We start from the raw sequence: 26,640 nt of genomic DNA on the forward strand, positions 1-26,640 counted from the left end.
AATGTGAGCTCTTCCATGTTCCCACGAGGTGGCTTTTCTGGCCGTTTTGTACACTGCTGTAACCCCAGGTCTATAGCGCCTGGCTCAGAGAAGGTGCCTGAGAAGTGCTTGCTGAATGACTGAGTGAGGGAAGAGTCGCCTGTAGGCTGCCTGTCATGGAGGCAAGGCCTCAAGGAAGAAGGGCCTCTTTGGGAAGGCGAGGCTGTTTAGAGACAGAAGTGGGGACTCCTTACCGTGAAGGGGCCCAGGTAGGCCACAAAGCCAGCGGCTACCAGGACATCGCCGGATATGTTATCGAGCATGTACTGTAGGTTCTCCACCGTCTCCTGCCAGCGCACCTTCTCATCTGACAGCCCGTTGATGAGCTGCAGGGGCAGCCATGTGGGATGGTCTCTGGAGACTGGGCTGGGAGCCTGGGGCTGGCCCTACCCACTATAACACCTGGGGTTGCCAGGGAGGGGGTGTGGACAGCCACCCCGGCCACCCCCCCCCCCGCCATGACACCCTGGTCCCTTCTGGCCCCTGTCTGGGCTGGGCATAGCTGAAGCCCTTGCGGGAGGAGGGTTCGCACCTTGCCAGCACGGCCCAGCCGCTGCCCACACTGCTCACACTTCAGCTCCAGCTCCTCCTTCTTGGCGATGCATTCCCGGTACTTGGCTTGCATTGTGGCGATGCCATCCTCCACCTCACGAAGGCGCTGCTTTGCCTCATCCAGGATCCGCTGCGTCACCTCCAGGTCTTCCTGGGCCTCCCGCAGGGCTTGCTGCAAGGTGGAGGACACAGGGCTAGCTCGCCAAGTACCCCCAGGAGGGGAGCCCACCCCCACCCCCACCCCCACCAGCTCCACTCAGCCCTCACCCGCTTGGGCTCCACGGCTTTGGCCACGAAGTGGTACTTGTGCATGGCGCGCACCCACTGGCAGATGGAGGTGCAGGCCTTGGACACCTTGGCAATGGCGGCTGGCTGGAACTCTTCATTATCAATGTACGGCTGGATGGCTTTGATCACCGCATCCCCAATGTTGTCCTGAGGTGGGAAGCCTGGGCCTCAAGAGGGTGCTTCTCAAGGGTGACAGGGGAAGGGCTCTGCCGGGAGGTGGGGCCTGCTGAGGGACACCCTGGCTTTTATGCCCTGTGCAGGCCTCAGTATAGATTCTTTCTTCTGAAGGAACAACGTAGCCTAGACAGCCTGGCCAGAAAGGAAACTTCGGTGCCCAGGATTTTAGATAAGATGATTAGGGAGGTCTTGGGACACTGTGGCAGCCTAAAGATTTCATAATACAGAAGGCTCCACTTAAAAGCTCATTTGAGGCCGGGTGCGGTGGCTCATTCCTATAATCCCAGCACTTTTGGAGGCCTAGGTGGCCGGATCACGAGGTCAGGAGATGGAGGCCATCTCGGCTAACACAGTGAAACCCCGTCTCTCTTCAAAATATAAAGAATTAGCTGGGCGTGGTGGCATGCACCTGTAGTCCCAGCTACTCGAGAGGCTGAGGCAGGAGAATCATTTGAACCCGGGAAGTGGAGGTTGCAGTGAGCTGAGATCGCACCACTGTACTCCAGCCTGGGGGACAGAGCAAGACACTGCCTCAAAAAAAAGAAAAAAAAAAGGCTCATTTAAAGGCAAGGGCTACTTCCTGAAAGCAAGACCATCAGCAGGTATTGAGATGAGTGAGTGGTTCTGATGGCCAACCAGGCCCAAGTTCAACCTCAAGAGCCTACCCTATGCCCTGGGGCTCTTGTCCCACCCAGGGAGAGTCCAGCCCTGTAGTTCATAATAGGCCCAGGTATTTGCATTGCTCATGAGTTCCCAAAGGTCAGAGCTTGGGCCCAGGGGAGCCTAAGCACTGGCTTGAGCACTCCTGACTTGGGTGCTTCTCTCAGAAGGACTTGATTGGGCCTGTGGGGCCTCTAGTTTCCTGTCTGATGGGAGAGAAGGAGGGATGGAGTAGCCCATAAGGGGTCCAGATGCTGCTGAAATGGGTGTGGGATGTGCCCAGGGCCTGATACTGACACACAGTGGATGGTGGCCTGTGTGGGACAGGCAGCTGTCCCCTAGCTAATTTCTGGGCTATAGAGGAGCCCCCCCAAAGGGACTATGAGCTCCAGGCTACTTAGCCATGGCACAGCCTCTGAGAGAGCACATGCGAAAGAATACTGATGGCCCCAGATGGACAGAGAAACCCAGAGACTGGATAGCTGAGCCCAAGTGCTGAGGCTGAGGGAGAGAGGGGATGACTGGGCAGATGGCAAAGGTCTTGGCCGAGGCCTGGGGGTTGCTGGGATGAGAGGGCATGAAAGACAATTTGCAGGCTGTGGAGCCTTGGAATGACCATGGGTGACATCCTATGGGGCACAGGGGCCTGTCCAGGTCCCAATTTCCTCAATATCCTTCTGTGGGTGGGTCTGTCACCTACCAGACTGAGAGCGCCTTGGGGCCAGACTCTGGTTCCAGCCATCTGTGTGGCCCTTGGGGCCTTGTGTGGTGATGGTGGTGGGAAGACAGACAGAGAGAGATGGGACAGAGAGCACTGCACATGCAGATGCTGTTGTTGGGGGCAGACTCCTCTCCAGCTTCACTGTCCTGCCGGTGGGCTCTGTCCTCACTCACCGCCTGGCCAGGGTGTGGCATGCTTACCTTGTCAAACTTGAAGAGGCTCTCGAGGAAGCGGCCTGGGTCCTGCAGCAGCCCCTTGCCGGGCTCCCAGTAGTCGTCCACCTTGGTGCCTGGCTTATCTCCAGGCACTTTCTTGGGCTTGACGCCTTTCATGATACACACAGCTTCTATGACCAGCTTCACACCTGGGGGTGGCCGCTGCATGGCACGTACCTGCGGGACCAGCCACCATGTGGGGAAGACCCACACTCAGTGGGCACCCCTGGGCAGGGACCCTGCCAGAAAGATTGGCCCTACCAACCAAGTCCCTACTACCACAGGACACAGGCACATCCAGAGATCCACAGAGGTTGGCCTCAGCCCTCAGTTCCTCCTGCTCCCCCACCCAGGTACCCATGCTCCTACCTAGGCCCTGCGAACTGGAGCAAGGAGGGTGGGGCAGGCAGCTGGGTCCCAGGGGATGTGCAGAGGGAGGGCCTGAGGACAGGCGTATGAGAGAGAATGCCAGGAGATGCCCTGCTGCTCACCTCGGTCACATCGTTCTTGTTGAGGTTGCGCAGGCTGGCCAGTGCCGCGTCCAGGGCTGGCAACGCCTCATCCAGGTCCTTCTGAGCATCATCAGCAATAGCTTGTGCCTTCTTGGCCTTCTCATTGGCTTTGATCTCCTCTGCCTGCACTGAATTCCGAGTCTCCTCGGCGATGGCCGTATCCACCTGGGGATGGGAGACACAGGCATGTCCTCCTCCCTTTTCTCTTCTGAATCTGTCTCCCCAGATGGAAGGAAATGAGCATTGGGGTGCCCTGTCCTCCAAAGGCCCCCTAGCTGTGACAGGCCAGAGAGGTCTGGAAATACCAGAAGCCCCTTCCACTTCCTGAGTGCTCACCATGGGCCTGGCATGTGGCTTGGGGACTTACAAGTTTGGATATAAATGCCCCACAGGCAGGGCCCCCTAAGCCCACAGGCACCTTCATGCAAGACAAAGACCCTCCTCCTGCCTTTCCTCCAGCTTCTGTCTATCTGCTGGGAAATTTTGCAGTGCACTGACTTTGCAGAGCAGGACACTTGACTATTCCTGCCAGAAAGCTGTAATGAGGAATATATAAACTGCAAAGTCTGCTGTGGGGATCAGGCCCTTCAACGCAGGGCCCTGTGCTGGGCAAAATCTTGGCTGTGGTTATTGGCATCATTTGGATTCCTCTGCCTTGCTCCTCACTGACCCCCTGCCCAGTGCAGTGCCTGGTGTAGAAGAGCTCCTGGGCAGACATTCCATGACTAAACAGATGGCTACTGACTGAGGAAGCTGGGGCACTCGGAGGCCAGACAACTTGCAGTGGCCAGGCAGCTAGCGAGCCTGTGCCTGCGTGGGGATGCCAAGCTTCCTCAGACAGAGTCGGGCATCGGAGAGGGGCCTGGGAGTACCCCAACCTTGATCTGCTCCATGGTGAGCATGGTGTCCTTGGCAGCCTCCTCCAGCAGGGGGTGCATAATCTCCAGTTCCTCCTGCATCTTGGCTATGTCCTCAGAAGTGCGCAGCAGCTGGGGGTCAGGGCACAGAGAGGAAAACAGGTGTGGCAGGGCACAGACAGCACACCGCACACCGGGCCTGCTGGGCCGCCCTCATTCATGAGAGAGAGGCTGTGGGGCCAGCAGCTTCTGTGGCCTCCAGGTTGCCCAGCCAACTCCAGAGGAAGGGTGTCAGTCCCCCAAGAATCTGTGGGGTGCCCTGCTTTGGTCTGGCCCTTGACTGGAAACTTTTATTCTTTTGACAAGGAGGGAAACCACCCACTTCAACATTGTGGCCTGTGGTTTGAAAGGCTGAGTGCAGTGTCACCTGGCATCGGGGCTGCGTGAGTGGCCAGCCCGCAGGCAGCTGGCCTCGTCCACAGGGTCTTGCTTGAGACCCACCTTGTCGAGGCCACTCTTCATGCGGTTCTTGGCAGTTTTCAGCTCCAGTTTCTTCTGCCCAATGAGGATGGAGAAAATATGAAGCAGCTCCAAGTAGCTCTTGGGGGTCACATAGTTGTGACGGGCCAGCTCTGCCAGGTACTCAGTGCACTTCTTGGACACTGACTGGTGGATGTACACACAGACCTGGATCTGGAGGAGGGAGATCACAGGTTCTGGCCTGGTGGAGGCCCCAGCAAAGACTGGGACTGGGTGCCCACAGCCACTGCAGCCTGGGCCGAGGAGCGGGCCACGGCAGGAACCTCCATGTCTCGCAGACTCACTCTGTGAGCCTCACGACTTCCAGGTCGAGGTCATCTTTTGTGCAGATGAAAAACCCCAGGCCCAGGGAAGTCCAGGGATTAGTTCAAGTTCACACAGCTGTCAAGGAAGGGCTGGCTTTGAACTTGGACCCAGCTCTCTCCCAGCTCCTGGCCCAGTGTTCTTGTCACAGCCCCATGCCCTGCCTCTCTCTGAGAGGCCTGAGGTGTTACTGCCTCAGAGGCTGGATCTAGGGGGAGAGAGGGCCCAAGGCCTCAGCACAGCTGGGTAGGGAAATGTTGGGACTGTCGCTGTCTCGGGTTGGACCAGGCAAATCTACACCCCCACCTGTGGTCTCTGGTGTTCTTGGAAGAAAGAGTCATGAGGCCCCCAGGGAATAGGGAAACAGTACCCGTGCAGCTGTGTGCCCAGCACCCTAGTCACTGTGATGACCTATGGCACTGCCCATTGACAGATGAAGAAACTGAGGCTTAGACAGGCAACACTGCCTGACCAAAAGCTTACCCTTGGTGGTGAGCCTGGGACTCTTATCCAGACCTTGGTGACCCTGAGCCCATGCCCCAAACCAGACAGTTCTCCCCAAGGGCTTGAGCTTCACCAAGACACCCACCAGTCCTTGGATTTCTTCGTTAGAGGATTCCAGTTCTGGGATCTCATTGAAGAACATGGTGGCCACAGACTTCAGGGCCTCTGCCGGCCACTCGTTAAACCAGTCGATGGTACAGCAGTTGACCAGGGATGGAAACTGCCTCAGACGAGCTCGAAAGACCTCTCCAATAGGGCTGGGAAGCCGGGAATCCAAATGAGGTCCAGAGACACTGACTAGCGCCCCCAGGAGCCCAGGATCCAGGGCCTTTACACAGCCCTGTGGCATGGCAGCCAGGACACAGCAGCACAGCAGCCTGGGCCTGACGGCATGATGGCCAGGCCCAGGCCGCGTCTCCTCATCTCGGGCCCCAGTGCACAGGCATACGGTGTCCCTGGAGCCAGCCCCTGCACACACCCGCCTCTGCTGCCTGTACCTCATGCACAGCACCATGTGGATGTTGCTGCGCACGCGCCCGGTGTAGGCAGCCATGAGGTTGGCCTTCGTGGGCTGCAGGCCCTGCTCTTGGATATAGGGCCGCATGGCACTGACAATCTGGTCCTGTTCATCCGCGTTATAGAGGTTGGGAATGTCACCAGAATTCAGGACGTTGTTGATGTCCTCCAGGAAGGATTCGTTCTTGATCTGAGGAGGAGTGAAGGGTTGGGGAGCTAAGCCCCTGCATGTTAGACTCTGTGACCACAGTCTCATTGAACCTTCACAACAGCTCCATTTGACAGACTGTGCCACTACGGCTCAGAGAAGCCAGGGCTCACACAAGTGACCTCATCAGAGACTAGCCTGTAGCCATAGTCTAGGACTTGCACCCAGTAGGGACTCACCCCCATGCAGAAGCTCTGAAAACCACTGGGCTGTGGCAGGACCCTGGGTCCTCAGTGGGGGATTTGGCATCTTCCTCTTCACCCCTCTCCATGCCTCAGTTTACTCACAGGAGGAAACCATAGCTATAGGCAGAGAGAGGTCCTTGCCCATCTCATCCAGCCTGAGCCTGGCTTGTGTTAGAGGGCATCCTTCCTTTCCTGCCTCACACAGTGACTGTCTTGAAGGGAGCTCTGGGGTTGGGACAGGGCTGGGAGCAGAAGGGCCTTTGGTCCAGGGTGGGGCATATTCAGGGGCTTTAGGCTGGGCCTCTTGGCCCAACCCTGGACCACCAGCCAGGGTTGGTGGCCTGCTCTGTCTTGTGACCCCAGACAACCTCTTAGAGGTCTAGGGAGAACCCTCATGCCTAGGGAGCCCCAGAGGGAGCAGGGAAGCCATGGATCCCCAGCACTTCGGGGACAAGTCCTGTGGTCCTTGAGGTGGGACACCATTGGCCAATGAATGGGGTACTATGCTACCAGGGCCTTCTTTCTCTCGGGGAATGAGTGATGATCTATGCTCCACCTTAGCCCTGAGAGGTTGGGTTTGGCCTTGTGCTCCCAACCTGCCCATCTGTGGCCCCACCTGGTCCTGGTGGTCCCTCTGAGATCTGCCCTGACTGATAGTGAACTGGGAGTGAAGGACAGACCACCTTCCGGTGTGCTACACTCAGATGGGGCTGTGTCCAGTCCCCCTGGAGCCCTGCCCTCTGTTGTAGTGGTGGCACCTGGGTGTCTGAGAACAGGAAGGTGATGGGTAGGTTCTGCAGGCCCGCCTTGAGCAGGACCTTCTTGACATCCTCTCGCCATTCAGACATGCCGTAGTTCTTGGATAGTTCAATCTGGAAGCATTCATATTCGGCCCTAGAGGCAGAAGTTTGGGTTGAAGCATGCCAGGGGCTTGGGGCCTGGCGCTGAAGGGTGGCAGGTAGACACACCCTATCCCAATCACCTGGAGTCCTGCTCCCACCTGGGTGGACCTGCAGACCCTGTAGGTCCTGAGCCTATTCTTTCACCTCCAGACCTTTGCCCAAGCTGTTCCTTCAGTCCTAACACCCTTACCTTCCATCGTCCCAGCTCTGGTTCTGAGAGCGGCCTTGGCCCCTTCCCCTAGTATCCCTCTGAGATGCTCGCACTACACTTCCCTCCCCACGGCACTTCAGGGCACTGCTGCTGCCTCTCCTTGGAGCCCAGGTCCTGCTACCAGTCTTTCCAGAAGCTTGTGGGCTGTCCAGGCCTGCTTCAGGCTTGCCTCTACCACTGTGCAAAAGCATGGGTCTAACTGACCAGCCAGCCCCAGCCACCCACTGCCCAGCACGCCCCGGAGTTCCTCACATGTGTGAGGCGAGACGTGTGAGGGAGCTGCGGCCACTGCCACCCACGCCCAACAGGAGTGCGTTGCCCAGCGCCTGGCGCAGGGTACGGCTGATGCGGCAGATGTGGCTCATGGCATCCATGAAGAGGACCAGCTTCAGCTTGGCCGTGTTGATCTGGTTGTAGTCCTCCATGTACTCCTCGATCACCTGTGTCATCTGAGCACCAAGGCAGGGGTGGGGAAGGTGAGGTCTCTCTTACTATAGGGTCTCCTGGCTCCCCCTCCCTGACCCTACCACTTTCTTTTCTGTCCTGACCGAGAAGCACAGGGTGCCTTGACTGCTCTGTGACCTGGCCAGCTGCATGTTTCCACTGTAGGCTTGAGCCCAAGCTGAACATTCCCAGACATTGATAAACTTGCTTAGGTGTTGCTCAAAACACTAAGGGACTGGCCTAGAGTGGTGGCTCTTTCGAGTAATCCTGTAATCCCAGCACTGTGGGAAGCCAAGGTGTGAGGATCACTGGAGCACAGGAGTTCAAGACCAGCCTGGGCTACATGGCGAAACTCTGGCTCTACCAAAAAAATATAAAAATTAGCTGGGCATGGTGGCGTGTGCCTGTGGTTCCAGCTACTGGGAAGGCTGAGGTGGGACGACTGATAGAGTGCATGAGGTGGAGGCTGCAGTGAGTCAAGTTCATGCCACTGCCCTCCAGCCTGGGCGACAGAGCAAGACCCAGTCACACACACACACACACACACACACACACACACACACACACACGAAACCCACTGAGGGATCAATCATGTTGTTAGACACACAGAAGCTAGCCCCTAGCCCACCCAAATTCCTTCAGCCCGCATGTGAATGCCATAACTCATATGACCCCCTCATCACAGACATACTGAGCTACGAGAACATCTCTGCTCTCCCCTGTATGAGTTCCTCTAATAATGCTCAGGAATGATTACCCTGGCGTGTCGTGCTTCTTTCTTTGGAATCTCAACCAGTCCAATCTAGTCATGGCTTGGGGCAGTCCCTTGTGGGAACCTGCTTGCTGCCACTTTTGGGGCAACTCCAGCCATGGGCTCGGCTGATCAGAACATCATGTACCTCCCTCCCCTGATGGGGAGCTTGCCCGCCATGGCATACCCTGCTCCTCCTGTGCATGGGGAGGGACACTGGGCCTTAAGAAGCCAGGGCCCCCTGCATGAGGCCTGACCCAGGGACACATGGAGGCCTGAGAGTCAGGTCAGAGCCCTGCCTGCTCCTTTTGGGGCTCACCCGCTATGCTGGCCCTGGGCCGCTGGCAGGAGCTCTGGGAACTAGGAGAGGATCGTGTGGAGAGAAACTGTCAGGAGGCCTGCTTCAGCCATGCAGCTCTCGGGCCACCAAGTCAGTCCTCTACCCTGCCTCCCTGGGGTCCTGACTGAGACCTGTGGCCCCAGGCTCCTCCTTTGGCCCCCTGTGGAGGGATGATTGCCCCTGTGTCTAGAGCCCGTCTCAGTTGGACCACAGGCTGGTCCTCAGAGACAGGCGAAGAAACTGGTACCCAGAGAGAGCACGAGTATGCCAGAAGTCTCCTGGAGCTGGCCTTCTTGCCCCGCGTTCTGGTCCTCCGGGTGTATTGTGGTGGTGTGTTAGTGGTGACTGCAGGGGCCTGGGTCCCAGGGGGCAGGTTGAAGGAGAACTCACCAGGGGTAGGGCGCCTACCTGGGCCCCTCACCTTACTCTCACTGGTGATGAGTTCGTAGGACTTGACATCGGAGCCTGGTGACATGAAGTCCCCATAAAGGATGGGCTGGAAGGGGCAGACCTGGTTGAAGGTCACCTCCCACTGCTCCATGCAGCGCTTGAGGAGCTGGTCGAACCATCTGCGGTCCTCTTCATTCACCAGTCGGTCGCGGAACACGCGGCAGTCCTCATGATACCACAGTCGCAGCAGCTGCACTTTGTCCTGTGGTAGCCCCAGCATCAGTGCCTGTCCTTGGCCCCCGTGCCCTCAGCCATCTCGCAAAGCAGCAGGCATGGGAGCGTGGACCTGGCTCTCCCACCATGGCCCAACCACCGTGTGGGGGCTGCTGGCAGGTGCAACTGCTGGCCAGCTGAGGATGGGGTGGATGGCACAGTGCCACCTGGGCCTTCTCATTCCCAGCTCCAAGTCCAGCTGGCCAAGTGCCCTGTGGGCATCCGGCTCTGCTAGCTGGTCGCGAGCATCTCAAAGTAATCACTTCCACCTTTCAGGCCCCTGTGGCTCCCCTCACCCCAAGCCTGGGAGGGATGCTTGATGCTCCTAACACCTTCCCAACACCCCAAATCTAACCACTCAGCAGGCCACACTGACATGACCCACAAACCTCCTCTGAACCTGGCCCCTCTCTCCATCTCTGCTGCCGCCTCTGTCCTGGCTTCCCTGCATCTCCCTGGGGGGCAGGACTGCCCTGTGGAAGCCCCCAGTCTTTTCTGTAGACTTGGTTGGCTATAAGGGTGGCTATAAGGCGAGGGCCAGCTTCCGTCCTGCTCACCCCATCTCTTCAGCCCTGGGCCCCACACACACTGGCTGCTCAGTCCCATTCCAAAGTGCAGGTCTGTCTCCCGCCCGTCCCCATGGCTCCCCATTACACCCAAAGGATAAATGTAAGCTCCATGCTGGTCTGCCCACTGCGCCTAGCACCTGGTCCCACCTCTACCAGTGCCCCTGACACCTGGCTCCCTGCTATACTTCCTCCTCCTTCCACCTGAGTGTTCTGGGTTCCCAGAGGGCACCCTGCTCCCTGTGCCTCACATGTTCTCCTGTGCACTCCCACCGGAAGCCTCCCTTCTCCCTCACCTTGCTTTGGCTCCCGCGTGCAACCCCCATCTCACTCAGCACTCCTGACATGGGTTTAACCCACAAGACTGGGCTCAGCTGTACCAAGGCTGAGCTCTGGAAGGCCTGGCACCCCTGTGTGCCAGGAGGCCCCACTCAGGACCTGTTTGGGCAGGAAGGCCTGAACTCCATGGGGCTGGGGAGGATGGCGAGACAGTGTGGACGTTGGGGAAGGTGCCTGTCCGGTCCTCACCTCGACCTTGGCCGGGTCAGCCATGAGCATGCCTTGGAAGACCTTGGAGAGGTCCCTCAGGTTGAAGGTGTAGTGGGACTTGGCTGGAGTGGGCAGCAGCTGGGAGGTGATGGTGGCATACACTGTGATGGTGGCTTCCACAAGGGGCTCCGTGAGGTGGGCAATGTGGGGGGCTCCGGCTGGGGGAATAGGAGAGTGGCCTGGGTCACACAGCCAGGAGCTCCCTCTGTGGCCTCTGCAGGTCCTGACCTCCTTGCCTTTGCTGTGCTGTGCCCCCCAAGCCCCTCCCCAAGCCTGCAGGCTTGGATTCTATGGCCCTGTCTCAGATGCCCCCAGCTTGGGGGAGTTGAAGAATCTCCTGCTCTGCACCCCCTTATATCTTTATGCTGACATGGCCTGTTGGAGCACTGGGACTCATCATGGAATTCGGGGCGCTCATGGGGTCAGTGCTGGGTGGGGCCATTACTGCCTTGTCCTGTGGAGGCTGTGCCCAGACTTGAACATTCTACCTCTGAGCCACATGTGGGGAGGGTTTCTTTTTTTTCTTTCTTTTTTTTTTTTTGAGACGGAGTTTCACTCTTGTTGCCCAGGCTGGAGTGCAATGGCGCCATCTCGGCTCACCGCAACCTCCGCCTCCTGGGTTCAGGCAATTCTCCTGCCTCAGCCTCCTGAGTAGCTGGGATCACAGGCACGCGCCACCATGCCCAGCTGATTTTTAGTATTTTTAGTAGAGACGGGGTTTCACCATGTTGACCAGGATGGTCTCGATCTCTTGACCTCGTGATCCACCCGCCTCGGCCTCCCAAAGTGCTGGGATTACAGGCTTGAGCCACCGCGCCCGGCAGTGGGGAGGGTTTCATGGTCCACACAGGCCTCAGGATGCCTAAGCAGTGGAGGCCTGGAGGGCTCACTGACCTTGAGGGCTCACCACTCACTTCAGGGCTGGCTACCCCCAGCCTGCATTTTCACCGTTCACACATCTACTGGCCTGTTCTTTGAAAACTATCCAATTCTGTGCTGGGAACCCAAATTCTGTCAGTGGAAACTTGGTGAAGTGGAAAAAATGGAAAGAAAGGGCAGGAGAGGGCTTGTTTTGTTGACACAGCAACCGAGCACAGAGTGACCCAAACAGACACACTCCTCACCCTCAACAAGCAGACATTCTTGTCCGGAAGGGTGACAATGAGTTATTAGCAAGTAACGAAGACAGCCAACAGGCGGCAAGGGCTATGGGCAGCCCTGCAGCAGGACAGGGGCCAGGGGAGGGCCAGAGTTGGGCTTGGGGGCGATTTTATAGGAGCGCTTGGTGGGGCCTCACTGAGGAAGGGGCCAGTCAAGCAGAGAAGTGAGATGCAAGCTCGCACATAACTGGAGAAAAATTGTTCCAGGAAGAGGGGACAGCAGGGCAAAGTCCCGGAGGTGGGGGCAGGCCTATCGTGTTAAGGACCAACAATGAGGCAGTGAGTGGGAGGCGGTGAGATCAGAGGGCCGTTGGGGGGCTGAAGATGGCTTTGCCTGCCACTGTCAGGGCCTGGGCTCTTGCCTGAATGAGATGGGTGAGAGAGGAGGACTGTGGCCTGGTGGGATGTTTTCATGGGTCCCTGCGGCCACAAGCAGAGGATAGACCTCAAGCAGGTGAAGGCAGCCGCCTGGAGACCATGGCGGGGCTGCAGCACTGGCCATGTGGGTGAGAATGGGGTGGTGAGCAGTGGCTCATTGGGATGGGTTCTCAAGGGAGAGCCCCTGGGACCTCCTGACAGGTGAGCTGTGGGTGAGGGAAGGGGGACGCAGGATGGCGCCAGGGTTCTGTCTTGCTGGGAGCACCTGGAAGGATGGTGCTGCCAGCACCTGAGATGAGGAGTGCAGGGCACTCAGGCGTTGGATCTGGTCAGGTTCAGCCTGAGATGGCCTGCGGACAGCCCAGGGGAGGTGTGGAGTCAGGCGTTCAGGGGACATGGCTGGGCTTAGGACATGGACTTGGGAGTTGCCAGCACAAAGATGGTTTTTCCCCATCAGAGGCGGATGGGACTGTCTGAAGACAGTGTGGTTGGAGGGAGAAGAGGCTGGAGACCAAGCCCCAGTCCATCTGAGAATGGGAGACCAGGGACCGGGCAGGCCTGATAGAAGCCTGCTGCAGGAAGGGGTCATCTGCCAGCCAGCACTCGGATGCCCGGGAAGGTGAGGAAAAGGGCTGAGCACTGATCTGGCCACACAAAACTGCTGGTGACAAGAGTACTCTCAGGGGGTGGTGAGCGGGCATTCATAGGAAAGTAGGAGGTGAGTAGGGGTACAGCGGGAAGAGATAACACTTTGGAGGTGTTTTGCTATCAAGGTGAGCAGAGAGACAGAGCGATGGCCCGGGACAGGTGGGAAGGGGGCCCAGAGAGGCTGTTTTGCATTTGCTGGTTAAGATGGAGAATGGGGCCTGTTTGTGGAAGGCCAAATGGAGAAAGGAGCGCTGGTGGCGGGGAGGAGCCACAGGAGGGAAGGCAGGGCCCCAAGGGCTGGATGCAGGTAAGCAGGTGGGTGTGGACGCAAAAGGGAGCAGTCTCCTGAAGGCCTCTTTCAGCTGAGGACAGGGGGAGGAGGTGAGCCTGGGCAAGGACAGGGACTGAAGTGGTCAGCCGCCCTGCGCATCGACGGGCAGATTCACCACGATGCCTGCCCACACAAACCTCCCCCGGCTTTCCTGCGCGAACCTGCTCCTTCAAGTTCTGTTCTTCACACAGAGTGGGAGTTTGCTGGAGTCCCTTATTTATGCATTCATTTTGCATTGACTTTGCACCTATCATCAGCTAGACACTACCGCAGGCATGGAAGGGCCAACTGACTATAAGAATGGCTGAATGCGCCTATGGGGCAGCCAGTGCCTTGTGTCAGCCTTCGCTCTGCCACCTAGCAGCCCAAGGTCCCTGCATGAACCTGAGGATGTTTCACCATGGCGCCTGGTCCCAGCCTCAACACACCCAACTAGAGCCCAGAGCTCACGCTGGAGCCAGTGCCCCTTCCCGCCCAGGCCCTCACTTACGCACAGGCTCCCGGTAGCTTTTCTCTCCAAGGAGTCCAGCTAGAGGGTGGAGGGAGGGATACGGGCTTGGGGTTAGGCGGACTTCTTGCTGCTCATCCTGGCCTGGGAAGCTCCCAAAGCAGCCACTTGCCACTCCCCAACCCCTCCTCAGAGCAGCGTGCCCCCACTTCCAAGCTGGACATGCAGGTAGGTCCTGCCTAAGCCCCTGGAGGCTGGGCAGGCCAGGCCAGAGGACAGGAGGCCTGAGCTCTATCACCCATCATCTGGCACGTGCCAAGCAGAGTTCAAAAGTCAGAGTGTGCATTGGGAGGGAGGTAGGATGGTGGGGAAACAGCATCTTGGGGTAAGCTTTTCCCTAAACCCCGTAAAGGATCAGAGACACTCTGTCTATCCTATCTTGTGGCTTTTCCTGATTTCCAAAAGCAACATGCCTCCACCAGAGTATCTGGGCAAGTACTAATGTATATGTATGTTCGTATGTGGGTGAGTGCATATGTGTGTATCATACATCTGGCAATCACCATGTGCCGGGCTTCATGCTAGCTGCACTACATGCAATATCACAGTTAACCCTCATGACTTGGAATGGTAGGTACAGATGAAGAAACAGGCTCAGAAAGATTCATGAGCTGCCAGAGGTCGACTTTCCAGTGGCCACTAACTGTCCTTGGTGTGGCCTCCCTGGCCTGGGCTTCTGCCTTTGACCGTGCCACCCGCACCAACACTCACCCATCCAGTTGCCCAGGATGGTGGAGAAGATGCGTTTCTTGCTGACCTCGTCCATCTCAGTGAAAGACAGGTAGTTGAAGTGACGCGTCAGCCGAGGGGTGATGTTGTTCCTCCCTCCACCTGGGGGGCCCATGGCGCAGACAAAGTTGATGTCCACTAGGTTCTTGAAGGCGCCTGGAATAGGGGCAGGAAGTCAGGAAGGGCCCTGGCCAGGGCTGTATGATGACCTCGTGGCCCCTTCTCCATATAAAAATTCAAAATTATACTTTACACCAGTATTGGAATAAAGACAAAACATCAATATTACACATGAAAATTTTTCTTCGTCCTAAAAGTTCATCCTCCTCCCCTTTAATTTTAAGAGAAATTAAAACATGTTTGTAGTGCCTTAAAGTACTGTAGGTCTTCAGCGCTACGCCTCCTGTGCCCCTGCACAGCACTCCCTGCCCTTGCCCTGTGAGCGAGGCCGGCCACACTCACCGATGACCTTGCGGTCGTACCAGCCGCCGTGGTCCATCCACTGACGCAACAGCTCAATAGGTGGCTGCGCGCCGTACGTCTCCAGGGCTGGCATGTTCAGGTCATCGATGAAGAAGATAAAGTTGCGCCCCAGAGGTGGCCCAAACACACCTTTCCGCCTGAGGGGAGGGGCTGTGTGAGCCCAGCACCCACAGGCACCAGGTCCTCTGAGAACCCAGGGGCAATGGGATGGCAGCTCTGCCTCTGGGAAGCTCTTGCTAAATTTCAGCCTCCTCCTAATTGCTATATGTCTTGACCCACCCTCCGCCTTATTCTGAGTGTCCTGGGACAGTTGGGACTGGCTGACCTGAGTCTGAGCTCCGTCAAAGTGAATCTTGCCTCCCAGGCAGACGTACAACAGGCTTCTCACAGATAGACCCAGGGCCCTGCCCGAGGTCCCAGCCAGGGAGACCACCTGCCCGCTGACCGGCTCAAATAATTTGGTGGAGAGGCGAGACACAAGCTGGGTGGGCCAGGCTAGGGGGATGCGGGGCTGAGAAGGAGGGTGGGGTGTCCTGCCTCTTGTCCAGCTTGCTGTCGATGAGGTCCTGGGTCTGGTTGGCTGAAGTGCGGGCTGAGAAGGTGAGAAAGTGGCTGACATACTCCAGTGCCAGGTTCTTGAGGAGCTTGTTGGAGATGGTGAGCGTCTTCCCCGTGCCTGTCGGCCCAATGCACAGTACCTGGCAGAGTGGGGAGGGCACAGAAGGAGCGCGCAGTAGGCCGGGTGCACAGGAGGAGCTGCCCCTGAGTCAGTATGGGAGGCTGGCCAACCCCCACATGGGTCTTGGGGAGGGTGGATGCAGGGCCTGGGGGTGCTCACGGGCTTCTTATTGGTGAGCAGCATGTCCAGCAGGTAGGACATCTGCACGGTGTCCATGGTAGGCACAATGATGTTGCAGTAGCTGGTGTCTGGTACTATGGTGAATGGCGCTGAGGAGTCCATCCACTTCACCCAGGCAACCTGGAACCACAGGTGGCTCAGTGGTGGGCCTGGAACCCCTCCCTGCCCCACTCCTGGCTGCAGCCCTATGGCCAAGTGTGGCAGGGCCAGGAGCTGCACTGCTGGGCTTTGGCAAGAGGGTCCAGGTGCAGGGCTACTTCCAGCGGAAATGGAAAGTCCTGTGCCCTGCCTTCTCATCGGGAGGGGGACACAGAAAGCAGGGCAAAGGCCAAGAATAAGGGACTCTGAGCACAGCTGCATAGAAGGGGTCTCCCTGAATGCAGCTGCCCAGGTTGGGGGCTCCCTAAGGACTGCCAGGCCCCGAGTCTCTGCAGAAAGGAGACGCTCTGGGAATTGAACAACCCAGAATGCAAAGGTGTTTGCTGTTTAGTTTCAGGCTACACAAGAAATGTGGGGGCCAGAACCATGGGCGCTGGTGTCAGCTGGAAGCAGAGAGGCTGCTGGGTCCAACACCATCCCTGCCTGCAGAAATCCCTCCACTCACAGCCATCCCTGAGCCAGCTTGCAGACAACCCCGGATGGGGGCCCACTGTGGCCAAACCAACACATCCCATGGGGCACAGTCCTAACCATTAGACCCAAATGTGCCCTGGGACCCCCCAGCAGGATCCTGCACAGTAATGGACAGGTCTCTGCAGATGCCTTTCTACCTCTGTCCTCCTGGGCTGGGGTCTTGACCTTGGGATGAGGATGGGCTCCTGGAGCCATTGCTAGCTGATAGTGGGGATGAGGACACTGAAGCAGGCATCAAGAGCTTGCCCCCCAACCCTGGGGAGCCCAGGCTCTGGGAAAATGGGGCTTTTAAATGGAACTGGAGTCGCCAATCCCTGGGCTCAGCATTAATGTGGAAGAGGCAGTGTATACACGGCTGGGAAGGGAGGTACACAGACGTCTCCCCTCAGCCCAGCTTGTAGACCCAGGTTCAAGTACAGCTCTGCCACATCTGGAAAACAGGCACCGTAATAACCGCTCTGCAAGGCCATGAGGATTCATGAGATGATGCATATAACCCCGCCTGAGACCTGGTGGCCATCAACATGACTGCTCCCTCTGGCCATAATTCATTGCAGGAACAGCTGCCACCCAGTGGTCCCTCCCTGTGCAGTCTCTGGGATGGGCCTGTGGCCACCTGTTTGCGCTCCTCCTCTTCATCCTCATCATCGTTGGTGCCGCTGATGCCCGCGTCCTCCAGCCTGTAATCGAACACCAGCCCCTCTTCTGGGAAGAGCAGAGTCAGCTGCCGGGAACGAGGAGAAGCAGGCTGTGAGACCCAGTAGCACTGAGGCTCCCCCTCCCCGGGGGCTGTAGGCTCTCACCTGTTCATTCTGCATCTTGAACCTTAGCCAGTGGCTGAAGCTGGCACGGCCATTGCTGTCCCCAGTGGCACCCACGCTCCAGATCAGGGAGAAGATGAACCAGGGCTCGATCAACTCTACGATGCGACTCAGCTTTTCAGAGGGTATTTTCTTAAGGCCCTGGGGATAGAGGGAACAGTATCAGGAACAGTAACGACACCTGAGGAAGTGGGGCTGGGGCATGTCTTGACCTCTGCCACACAGCTTTGTTTCTCTACAGCCACTTGGGCAGGTAGTCTGGTGACCCATGTTGCACCAATCCGAGTCTCTCTTCCAGGCCCTGGAGAGCAAGGAGAATGGTGGGTGTAGAGGCACCAGGTGCATCCAGCCTCACTCTCAGGGCTGTACCTCTCTAGGCAGAAAGGGCTTGAAGAAGCAGTCCAGCAGCTTCAGGAGGCTCATGGTCAGGTTGCCATTGGTCGAGGTGATCACCTCCTTCACTGAGGACCGAACGAAGGAGATGGATTCCTGCAGGGGGCAGGCACCCAGTTCTCATGGCGGGCTGCCACAGTGCCCTGCTGCCCCGCCGGGGTCAGGCATACCCATGGCCTCGCTCACCTCCAGGAAGCTGACAAAGAGCACCTGGAAATGCTCCTCATAGGGCTTCAGCAAGGGGGGCAGCTTCCTCAGCCAGCACTCGACGAAGGGCATCAGCCCCAGGATGCTGGGCTCCAGGTATACCATACCACAGCGGGAGACCGTGGCTGGTGAGGCCACTGCCAGGTCTTGCACCTCGAACATCATGGTCATTGCCTGGTGCCAAGATGAATGGCATGAGTGGGCTGGCTGCCAGTCCCCAGGCCTGGAGAAAGGGCTGCAGGGCTGTGGGGAGGGGTTGCGTGTCCTGCAAGTGGGAGGTGTGGGCAGGCTGTGGGGCAGTGGCAGTGCTGGGTGGGATGCAGGAACCGCTGGGTCCTCAGCTAATGCGGCTCTCCCTGGAGCCCTGAGGAAGACCCCAGGTCAGGAGATTCCTGGGCTTTGCTGGCCAGACTGGGGTCAGGGCATTTGGGGATTCCTGGAGGCCTGGGGACATCTGATGGAAACCGTGTATTTTGCTCCAGAACCCCTACCCCTGTGCACATGGACACAGGTCCACACTGGCTGCCAGGTATTTGCTCTTAGAAGGATTCAAGAGCTGGACTCAGTGTATACCCGTGAGCTGCTCTTGCACCCAGGCCACAGCCCTCTTTCCCTGACAACTGCCCCTCACACACCAGGCAGGTCCCTGTGGTGGTCTATACCACCCATCCCCCAGACCCCGGGCACACTACGAGGGCCAGGCGCATACCTAACCCAATAGGGCGACATGGCTGAAAGTGGGCCTAGGAGGTAAGAGGCATGGTCAGCCAGGGAGCAGTGGGACAGTCATCCTTATGGACTCAGAGCACAACAGAAAGAAGTTCTGGGCTGGGTGGTGGCTCATGCCTATAATCCCAGCACTTTGGGAGGCCGAGGAGTGCAGATCACAAGGTCAAGAGATTGAGACCATCCTGGCCATCATGGTGAAACCTTGTCTCTACTAAAAATGCATGGTGGTGTGTGCTTGTAGTCCCTGCTACTTGGGAGGCTGAGGCAGGAGAATCACTTGAACCTGGGAGTCGGAAGTTGCAGTGAGCAGAGATTGTGCCACTGCACTCCAGCCTGGCGCCTGGTGACAAAGCAAGACTCTGTCTCAATGAAAGAAAAAGAAAGAAAAAGAAAAAGAAAGAAAGAAAAAGAAAGAAAAGAAAGAAAGAGAAAAAGAAAGAAAGAAAAAGAAAGAAAGAAAAGAAAGAAAGATAGATCTGTGTAAAGGGTGCTCTGAGCAACAGTGGGGACCTCCTGAGGTGTGGGAGCTCAGGCCAGGGAGGGACACTGGGAGCTGAGCCTAAGCTCCTGCTGAGTCATGGTGACAGCCTGAGATGCACCCATGGCCCTGTGAGACAGGGGTGAGGAGGCAGAGCCTGCCAGTGTGGTGCAATCTCCAGACCCACGCAGCCTTGGAGAAGAGCGGGCAGGCGGGCGCACCTCCGTGAGCTTGATGATCTCCCCGGAACTGAGGCACAGCTTCTTGTTGTCGTCCAGCACTGTGTTCATGTTCTCAATCCAGACAGCGTCCACTGGCCCATCGAACATGTACCACTTCTTGTTAGTGTCGGAGGCGATGGCCCCCACCCGGATGAGCGAGGAGAAAATCCCATCTGTCCTGCAGCGCCGGGGAGGAGAGGGCTGGAGACACCAGGGAGGCGGTGCTTCCCACATAGCTGGCTCCCAGGGAAGCCTGACCATCAAGTGGGCCAGCTCTGCTTTACGTTTCCCCACAATATCTTTGCTCTTTTAAAAATTGTAATAGTGGCTGGGCACGGTGGCTCACGCCTATAATCCCAGCACTTTGGGAGGCCGAGACGGGTGGATCACGAGGTCAAGAGATCGAGACCATCCTGGTCAACATGGTGAAACCCCATCTCTACTAAAAATACAAAAATTAGCTGGGCGTGGGTGCCTGTAATCCCAGCTACTCGGGAGGCCGAGGCAGGAGAATTGCTTGAACCCAGGAGGCGGAGGTTGCAGTGAGCCGAGATTGCGCCATTGCACTCCAGCCTGGGCAACAAGAGCAAAACTCTGTCTCAAAAAAAAAAAAAAAAAAAAAAAAAATTGTAATAGTGGTACTCAGAGACCAGACCAAAATAAATAAATAAATAAATAAAAATTATAATAGGAAAAATGTGACTGTTTGGTGCCACACGGTGTAATGAAAACATGTGCTTATGTCCCTGCCCTGCTGAAGCCCCATCAAAGGTGAAATCCCAACAGTGAAAAGGGAGCAGGGGAGGAGGCCACAGCAGAGATGGAGACAGCACAGCTCCGGGAGACAGTGGACAGAATGGAGGAAGGTAAATGGTAAGTAGGGCAGAGAAGGCAGCATGATGAGAAGTGGCCAGATCCTGCCTCAGCAGAACCAGGGGTGGGGAGGACCTGCAGGGAGGGGCGCTCAGAACTCAGACCTCAGAGGCAGCACATGCCACCAAGTAAGGGGCCAGTAGGGCTGAAAAAGATGCCCTGCTGGGCCCAGCCTTAGGCTCCCGAGCCTTCTCCTAGGCCCACAGGCACACTTCCTTGTAAAATCCACTTTCCGCAAAGACCCTGCAAAGTCAGTTTGGCTAGAATCCTTCATATCTGATCACTCTTGAGACTCCTCCCCTGCACACCCCCAGGCAACACGTCTGGTTACCCAGAGGCCTGTCTTCAGTTACATCCTGTTAGGCTGGTTTAGCGGGAATCCCCACCATCCCTGATGTTTCCTCTGGATTTTCTACCTACTGACGCTCATCCTGCCCCTTGGCTAGAGATTCCTACTTGCCCCTGCTGTATTCAGAGACCAATCTCTCCCCACAACTACAAGGCCCTGGTGCAATGGACCCTGTGCCTGTCATGCTCCTGAATACGTTCTTCCCCGGCATGCTTTAAAAAGAATGTGAGAAGTAGAAAAGTTCCTTTTTAAAGTTTCCTTTCTTATTAAAGAGTAAGTGTGCTGATAACTTTGTTAAGCCCTATCTTATGTAGCTGTTAGACATGCCTTGCTTACAGGCACATAGTACATTCTACGTCCTTGTATTTTAACCAAGATATCTGTGCTGGACGTGCTCATAGGCATGTCCCAGCTCTCCATTGCTTTTGCCTGTTTAAAAAAGTTTTCAGTTATTAGCCAATCAGGTTTTAGTTTAGACTGTGAGGTCTGATTCCAGCCAATGGAGATCAGACACAGCAGTAAGGATAACCCCAAATGTGTAAGGAATAAATTTTTTTTTGTTTTCCTTTGTTCATTGTACTCTTGTGGCACGATGACGTGGCACATTGGCCAATGAGAGTAACCTTCCTGCAGCCCAGGAAGTAAAAATTGCGTTGCTGAAAGATCCTTTGTCTCAGTGCTTTTTTTTTTTTTTTTTTTTTTTGTGGCACAAAGCATCTATTTCCAACAAAGAATCATTGAATATATATATTTTTCTTTAATAGGGGACGTTTTTCTGGTCTGACCCCCACGCTCCCCACCTATCTACATAAGAGACTGGAGTGGATATGGGGGAGACTCTGCACCAGAAATGAGGGAAGCAATACAGGTCCACATTGCGGAAGATGGGAGACTGTTCCTCCCCAGTGACTATCCCCTACAGGGCTCCCAGAACACTGGCACCAAGCAGACACCCCTAGCAGAGAACTGGAGACTCTTCTCTGGACAAACAGACTAGCCTTAGAGAAAAGCCCCTCAGGTGCTGATGTTTCAGCAGTCTCCTTCCATCTGCTCTTCTCACATCTCAGTGCACTTCCCCTAAACTGCACACTCTGGCCTGGGAGCAGGGGCTGAAGAGGGCCCACCGGCTTCTCTCAGGTCATGACAACCACCAGATACTTCTGAGGCACCCAGCACATTAAGTCATTCTCGCCTTACCATAATCATGGTGCCATTATTGTTCCCACTTTGCAGAGAGGGAACCATGGCCCAGGGGGTGAGGAGGATCACTCAGTGAGGAAATAGAATGGAGAAAAGAATCTCAGGCGTGGGGCTGTAGAACTCAGCCTTCCACCGGGCTGATGGAGGGAGCGGTGCTATGGCCCACAACCTCCAGAGCTGGGCATCACTGGCGGGGCTAGGGGGTTACTCACCACTCATGGGTGAGCAGGTCAAACTCCCCGTACAGCTGACCCATCGTGATGGACTTGGGGTTGAGAACATAGTAATTGACAGCCTCATAGACACCACCACTGATGGATGGCTGCCCTTTCAGTGACGTCATGGCAGCTGCCAGGACTCTGTAACACTGGGGAGATGGACTGCCTGAGATTGAGCCTCTGGGCTCCCGGAGAGTCGGGTTGGAGTGGGCTGGGGACCACAGGGAAGGGGAGGGATATTATACAGGGCGAGGGGCACAAACGGTGTCCAACCGCTGTTGAAGCCGCACCCCCCGAAGGCCCCCTGCCTGGGCACTGGCTGCCACGCTTGGCTCTGCTTACAGTACTCTTGCCGGAGCCTGTGGGGCCAACGAGCATGAGGCCGTGCCGCACCACTGTGGTCTCGTAGAGCTGGATACACTTGGTCAGGAAGCCTGGGGAACATGACAGGGGGCCCAAGGGTTAGAGCATGGGCTTGAGTTCTGGTCACACCACTAGCTGTGTGACCTTGAGTGAGTCACCACACTCCCTGAGCCTCAATTTCTTCATCTATAAAATGAGGACAGTGGTAGCACCTACATTATAGGCAGGGGCAGGTGAAGCCCGAAGCACAGAACTTGGCACAGAGTAGAAACTCTGTACATGCCAGCCATTATCTCCACTGTGACCACCATTCCTTCACAGCCGTTGGTCAGGTGGCCCGCCACCACAAGCTTGCTCAGTGCCAGTTGTCACAGGCCCCAATGTCAGCCCCAGCCTGCTGAGAGCACCGCCCCAGGTGCATGCTGGCTCCTATGGGCAAACTCTGAGGAACAAGATCTACAGAGACAGCTGCCAACAGGGAGGGGCCAGGCCCACAGGGGTAGGAAATAAGTGCCTCACTTTGGCCCAAGAAGAGTGGTGGTGGCTATGGCCCTGCAGGTCCGGGGGTCCCTGCCAAAGGGACAGGGGCCAGTTAGTCAGGGCCGGCGAAGCTGACCTAAGGCTGTGAGGGAAAGAGTTTGAGGCTTCATTCAACAAGCCTGCTGGGTCTGGAGTGTGGAGGTGACCAGAGAAGGAAGCATTCAAGCCGCATGTGGAATTGCAGTACAATGCAAGGCACTGGGAAGAGGCAGGAGCAGGTCAACTGCCCAGGGCTCATAGGAGGGCCCTGTGTGGCCAGGGTGACTGGGCATGGCTTCCTGGAGGAGCTCCTCCCGCAGCCCCACCAAAGGACCAGCTGGAGGGGGTGGCCCAGCTGGGAATGAACTGAGACCCTCATCCTACTACGAGGGGCAAGGGTTCCGGGTGAGAGGGAGTCTATTTGAGGGCAGTGTCCCCCACAGCCCTCCCAGGCACACGGTGGCCTTTGCAACAAGTCAGTGAAGAAAGGGCCCAGATGTTTTTTCTTTAGCACAATGACACCAGGGGTGTCACTTGACAAGGAACATGGGCAAGTCCTGCTAGTGGCATGGAGCCAAGAGGCCCCTGGAAGAGGGGAGAGGTGGCTGTGGTGAGGTGGCCTGGGGTGTGAGGAATGTGGCCTTGAAGCTCCAGTCACACCCCACCAAGGGCCAGGGCCTGATGAAGCAAGGCCCAAGAACAGCCCAGGACTCTCAGCCCACGCAAGAAGGAGGGCTCGGGAAGGGGACTGCGCCTGGTTCCCCACCACCAGGCAGATTCTGATGGAGACCCGGCTGGACACCTGCCCTGCCCCTGAATTGCTCGGCTGAGAGCCCGAGCTGCAGCGTGCTTGGCCAGGTGTGAGGGCCCTGGGGCTGGACTGTCCTGTCTCCATCTTCCTGACCTGGGCTCCAAGGTGGCCAGGGCCAGCCCCTCTGCAAACGCCTAGGACCCGAGGCTCACCCTCCACATCCTTGAGGCTGCTCTTCCTGCAGGCCTCTCGGATGGCCTTGTCCAGGATGCCGTAGTCCGTGTCCTCCTCTTTGATGGTGGGAAACAGGTCAGACACAATCCCAGAGAAGAGCTTAAGGTCCTCCTGCAGGAACTTGGGCACGTTCACATCACGGATGGCCCGGAGGCAGATCAGCTCCTGCAGCAGGTGCCAGCCGAGCCTTCAGGGCGGGTGGGCCAGCCGCCCTCCAGCTGCCTAGGAGTCCTCCTGGAGTTCCACTCCCAGAGCCCTGATGGGTGGAGCTCACCTCATTCATGCTGGGGTTTTCTCGCTTGAGGTTCCCAGCAGCCGAGATCACAGTCTTCACGGCTCTCATCCCGAAGTCATAGTGATCCTTTTGCCGTACAGAAGGAGGCGTGGGTGAGCACTGTCCCTCTCTGAGGCTTCTGCCTGGAACACTCTGCCTCCCACCTAGCAGCTGGCCAAGTCTCATCACCAGCTTCACAGCACTTCCCTTGCAGACTCTTGGGGACCACCTACATGCCCAGCCTGGGCAGTGCACCTTCTTTGGGTTCCTGGGGCACCCTCTGCTTTAGTGTCCTGATAGCCCTCTCCTTTACCTCATACCCAACTTGCATCCTTTGGTTACGGTACCAGCACATGGCCAAGGGCAGGAAGGCACTCTAGTTGTGTTGGAAAAGTGAATGAAGGAGTTTCCCATCTGTGCAACAATCAGCTTGTCCTCGGTGGCCCTTGAGCTTCCTTCTAACATTCTCCCATAACCTCTCTCCAGACCCATCTTTTTGGCCATACCACCGTGGTTTCCCCCCGAGTCTCTTCGTTACACAGCAAGTGAGTTGGAAATAGTTAAATTAATCATTCTGTCCCCTGATGCTCAACCAAGAGGGCTCCATCTTGACCCAATCCACAGGCTAGCATATGTTCCAGAAATCTTGGACTTGGAGCTGCATGAACAGGCTGGGCTTGACTCTGGGTCATTTCTACTTGGGAAGGGCTGAGTGCATTTCCAAAACCATGTTGAATAGTTGCTCTGATGGGGGGTGGGGAGCATTTTGGAAAGAAGGATGTGTGGGAGTGCTGGCAGCCAGGCGTGCACTGTGATGAACTGCTGCTGCTTTCACTGGTGACCCACTACATCTCTTCCAGCTCATAGATTTTGGTGGACTGCATCTGGCCAAAGGTATGACTGATTACACCTGGCCACAGTGATTAGTGTTCATGGATGAGCACATGACCCAGAGAAGGCCCATTAGGGTGACACCAGGGATTTTTTTCTGAAATCATGATGGAAGAGAAACTAAGTTGCTAGCATGTCAGCCCAGAGGTGGGACTCATCTCTGCTGCTGCAAAGTGGGGGCCTGCCTGGGAACCAAGCTGAACAGCAAAACTTGTCCACCAGCACTGGTGCCTGGGCCACCCCATCTGCCCTTGGAATCTGGGCTCAGCATGCTGCGTGGAAGGACTGTGGTGCTGGGAGGTTTGGAGGGCCTGGCTGTCTTGCTGTGGTCCCCATGAGGCCCAAGTGCACTCGCTCCCCAGCGTGGGGTTCTTGGCTCCTGGTGCCCTAATGATCAAGGCCCTTGCACCTGAACTAGCCACATGGGTGTCATTTCCAGTTCTGCTGTGTACTGTGTGAGCCTGGCCAGACCCTAGGACCTCAGTGTCCTCAGCTGAGAAATGGCATGTAACTCCTATCTCTAAGGGTTGCTGGGAGGAGCCCACAAGGTAATGCCTGTAAAGCACTGGGGACAGAGCCCAGCCCTCAGCAGGTGCCCTGGGGGCTGGGAGCAGGCAGAGGTTCTCAGACCCTGGAACCCCATCAGGGCAGGAACATACCTGGGAGCTGAGCTGTTCAGAGGACAGCTTGAAGGTGGTTGTGATCTTCTTCGCCAGCACATTGGCCTCATTAAAGCCAAAGGAATAGAGGGAGATCTCAGCGATCATGGCATAGTCCGGAACCATCATGGCCACGGGTCTGAAGAGTGCCTGGGGCACATGGTGCATATGTGAACAGCAGACAGAGCTCACCCCCAGAGCACCCCCGCTTCACCTGGCCCTCTTCCCCAGTGTCCTGGGACTCCCTACGGCACCAGGCCTGCCACGGTTGAGGCTTCCACTCCCCCAAGGTTGGCATCTCTGCCATTAGAGTGCATCCTTTGTGTTGATCCAAACCTGCCCCCACACAACTCCCAGGAGATGCCCCTCTTGGTTCCTGTTTTCCTGTTTCTCCTGAAGGCCCAGGCCTAGCAGGTCTCATAAGAATCCCCCTCCACACCACATTTGTAGGCAGCCTGACTTCTCCCATGCACGAGCTGAGGCCTCTCCTCCACGGCCAGGGGACTGCCATAGGGAATCATAGTCCCTGGAGTCCAAGCAGTTGTGTCCTTGCATAAGTGACTTGGCATCTCCAACTCAGGCCAGAGTTCCGGTGCTTCCTGGGCCACTCTGGGCCTGCACTTGCCTTCAGATTGTCAGGCAGCTCTGTGCGGCCAGCATAGCCTGGGTTCATGGTGATAAACACAGCACAGGATGGCACCAGTGGGATCTCCACACCCTCAAACATGAAGCGTTCCACCTGCAGTGGGGAGGGTCTGACTCACCTGGGACTAGGGTGCCCAGCCCTGTCCCCTCCTCTGTGTGGGCCCCTTGCCTCCTGTTGATGCCTCTGTCCTGGCTGTAGCTGGTTGGCCAGGCCTGGACCCCTGATTACGGGTTGGACCCTCTCTCAGGATCTGGCCAAAACTTCAGGCCCCAGTGGCTACCCATGGCCTTCCAGCTCCTGGCTTCAGGCCCTCGGAGGTCTCCACACATCTCCTGCTTCCCACTCGCTCCACCCCTAGTTCCTGACATAGAATCTCCCCAGC

The 26,640-nt window shown here is 56.9% G+C and overlaps 1 protein-coding gene across 4 annotated transcripts in view; it reads right to left on the reverse strand.

Moving 5' to 3' along the window:
* The window catches only part of DNAH1 (dynein axonemal heavy chain 1), an 83,888-nt gene that overhangs the window by 11,416 nt on the left and 45,832 nt on the right, over window positions 1–26,640 (reverse strand). For all 4 annotated transcript variants that reach the window (XM_010347058.3, XM_074403757.1, XM_074403758.1 and 1 more), the window contains 29 exons: window positions 26,238–26,351; window positions 25,613–25,762; window positions 24,063–24,149; window positions 23,767–23,953; window positions 22,264–22,355; window positions 21,916–22,070; window positions 19,282–19,459; window positions 17,833–18,027; window positions 17,623–17,742; window positions 17,236–17,394; window positions 17,049–17,156; window positions 15,779–15,919; window positions 15,478–15,638; window positions 14,920–15,077; window positions 14,440–14,613; window positions 13,711–13,749; window positions 10,683–10,861; window positions 9,347–9,577; window positions 7,643–7,839; window positions 7,036–7,171; window positions 5,866–6,074; window positions 5,454–5,625; window positions 4,523–4,714; window positions 4,043–4,153; window positions 3,144–3,329; window positions 2,638–2,829; window positions 859–1,026; window positions 572–763; window positions 234–365 (listed from right to left, as the gene is read on the reverse strand). In XM_010347058.3, coding sequence (XP_010345360.2) covers window positions 234–365; window positions 572–763; window positions 859–1,026; window positions 2,638–2,829; window positions 3,144–3,329; window positions 4,043–4,153; window positions 4,523–4,714; window positions 5,454–5,625; window positions 5,866–6,074; window positions 7,036–7,171; window positions 7,643–7,839; window positions 9,347–9,577; window positions 10,683–10,861; window positions 13,711–13,749; window positions 14,440–14,613; window positions 14,920–15,077; window positions 15,478–15,638; window positions 15,779–15,919; window positions 17,049–17,156; window positions 17,236–17,394; window positions 17,623–17,742; window positions 17,833–18,027; window positions 19,282–19,459; window positions 21,916–22,070; window positions 22,264–22,355; window positions 23,767–23,953; window positions 24,063–24,149; window positions 25,613–25,762; window positions 26,238–26,351 — 4,515 coding nt within the window. The remainder of the gene's footprint in view (window positions 1–233; window positions 366–571; window positions 764–858; window positions 1,027–2,637; window positions 2,830–3,143; window positions 3,330–4,042; window positions 4,154–4,522; window positions 4,715–5,453; window positions 5,626–5,865; window positions 6,075–7,035; window positions 7,172–7,642; window positions 7,840–9,346; window positions 9,578–10,682; window positions 10,862–13,710; window positions 13,750–14,439; window positions 14,614–14,919; window positions 15,078–15,477; window positions 15,639–15,778; window positions 15,920–17,048; window positions 17,157–17,235; window positions 17,395–17,622; window positions 17,743–17,832; window positions 18,028–19,281; window positions 19,460–21,915; window positions 22,071–22,263; window positions 22,356–23,766; window positions 23,954–24,062; window positions 24,150–25,612; window positions 25,763–26,237; window positions 26,352–26,640) is intronic.

Source organism: Saimiri boliviensis, chromosome 8, assembly GCF_048565385.1.
Source record: "Saimiri boliviensis isolate mSaiBol1 chromosome 8, mSaiBol1.pri, whole genome shotgun sequence".
Classification (NCBI taxonomy): Eukaryota; Metazoa; Chordata; class Mammalia; order Primates; family Cebidae; genus Saimiri; species Saimiri boliviensis.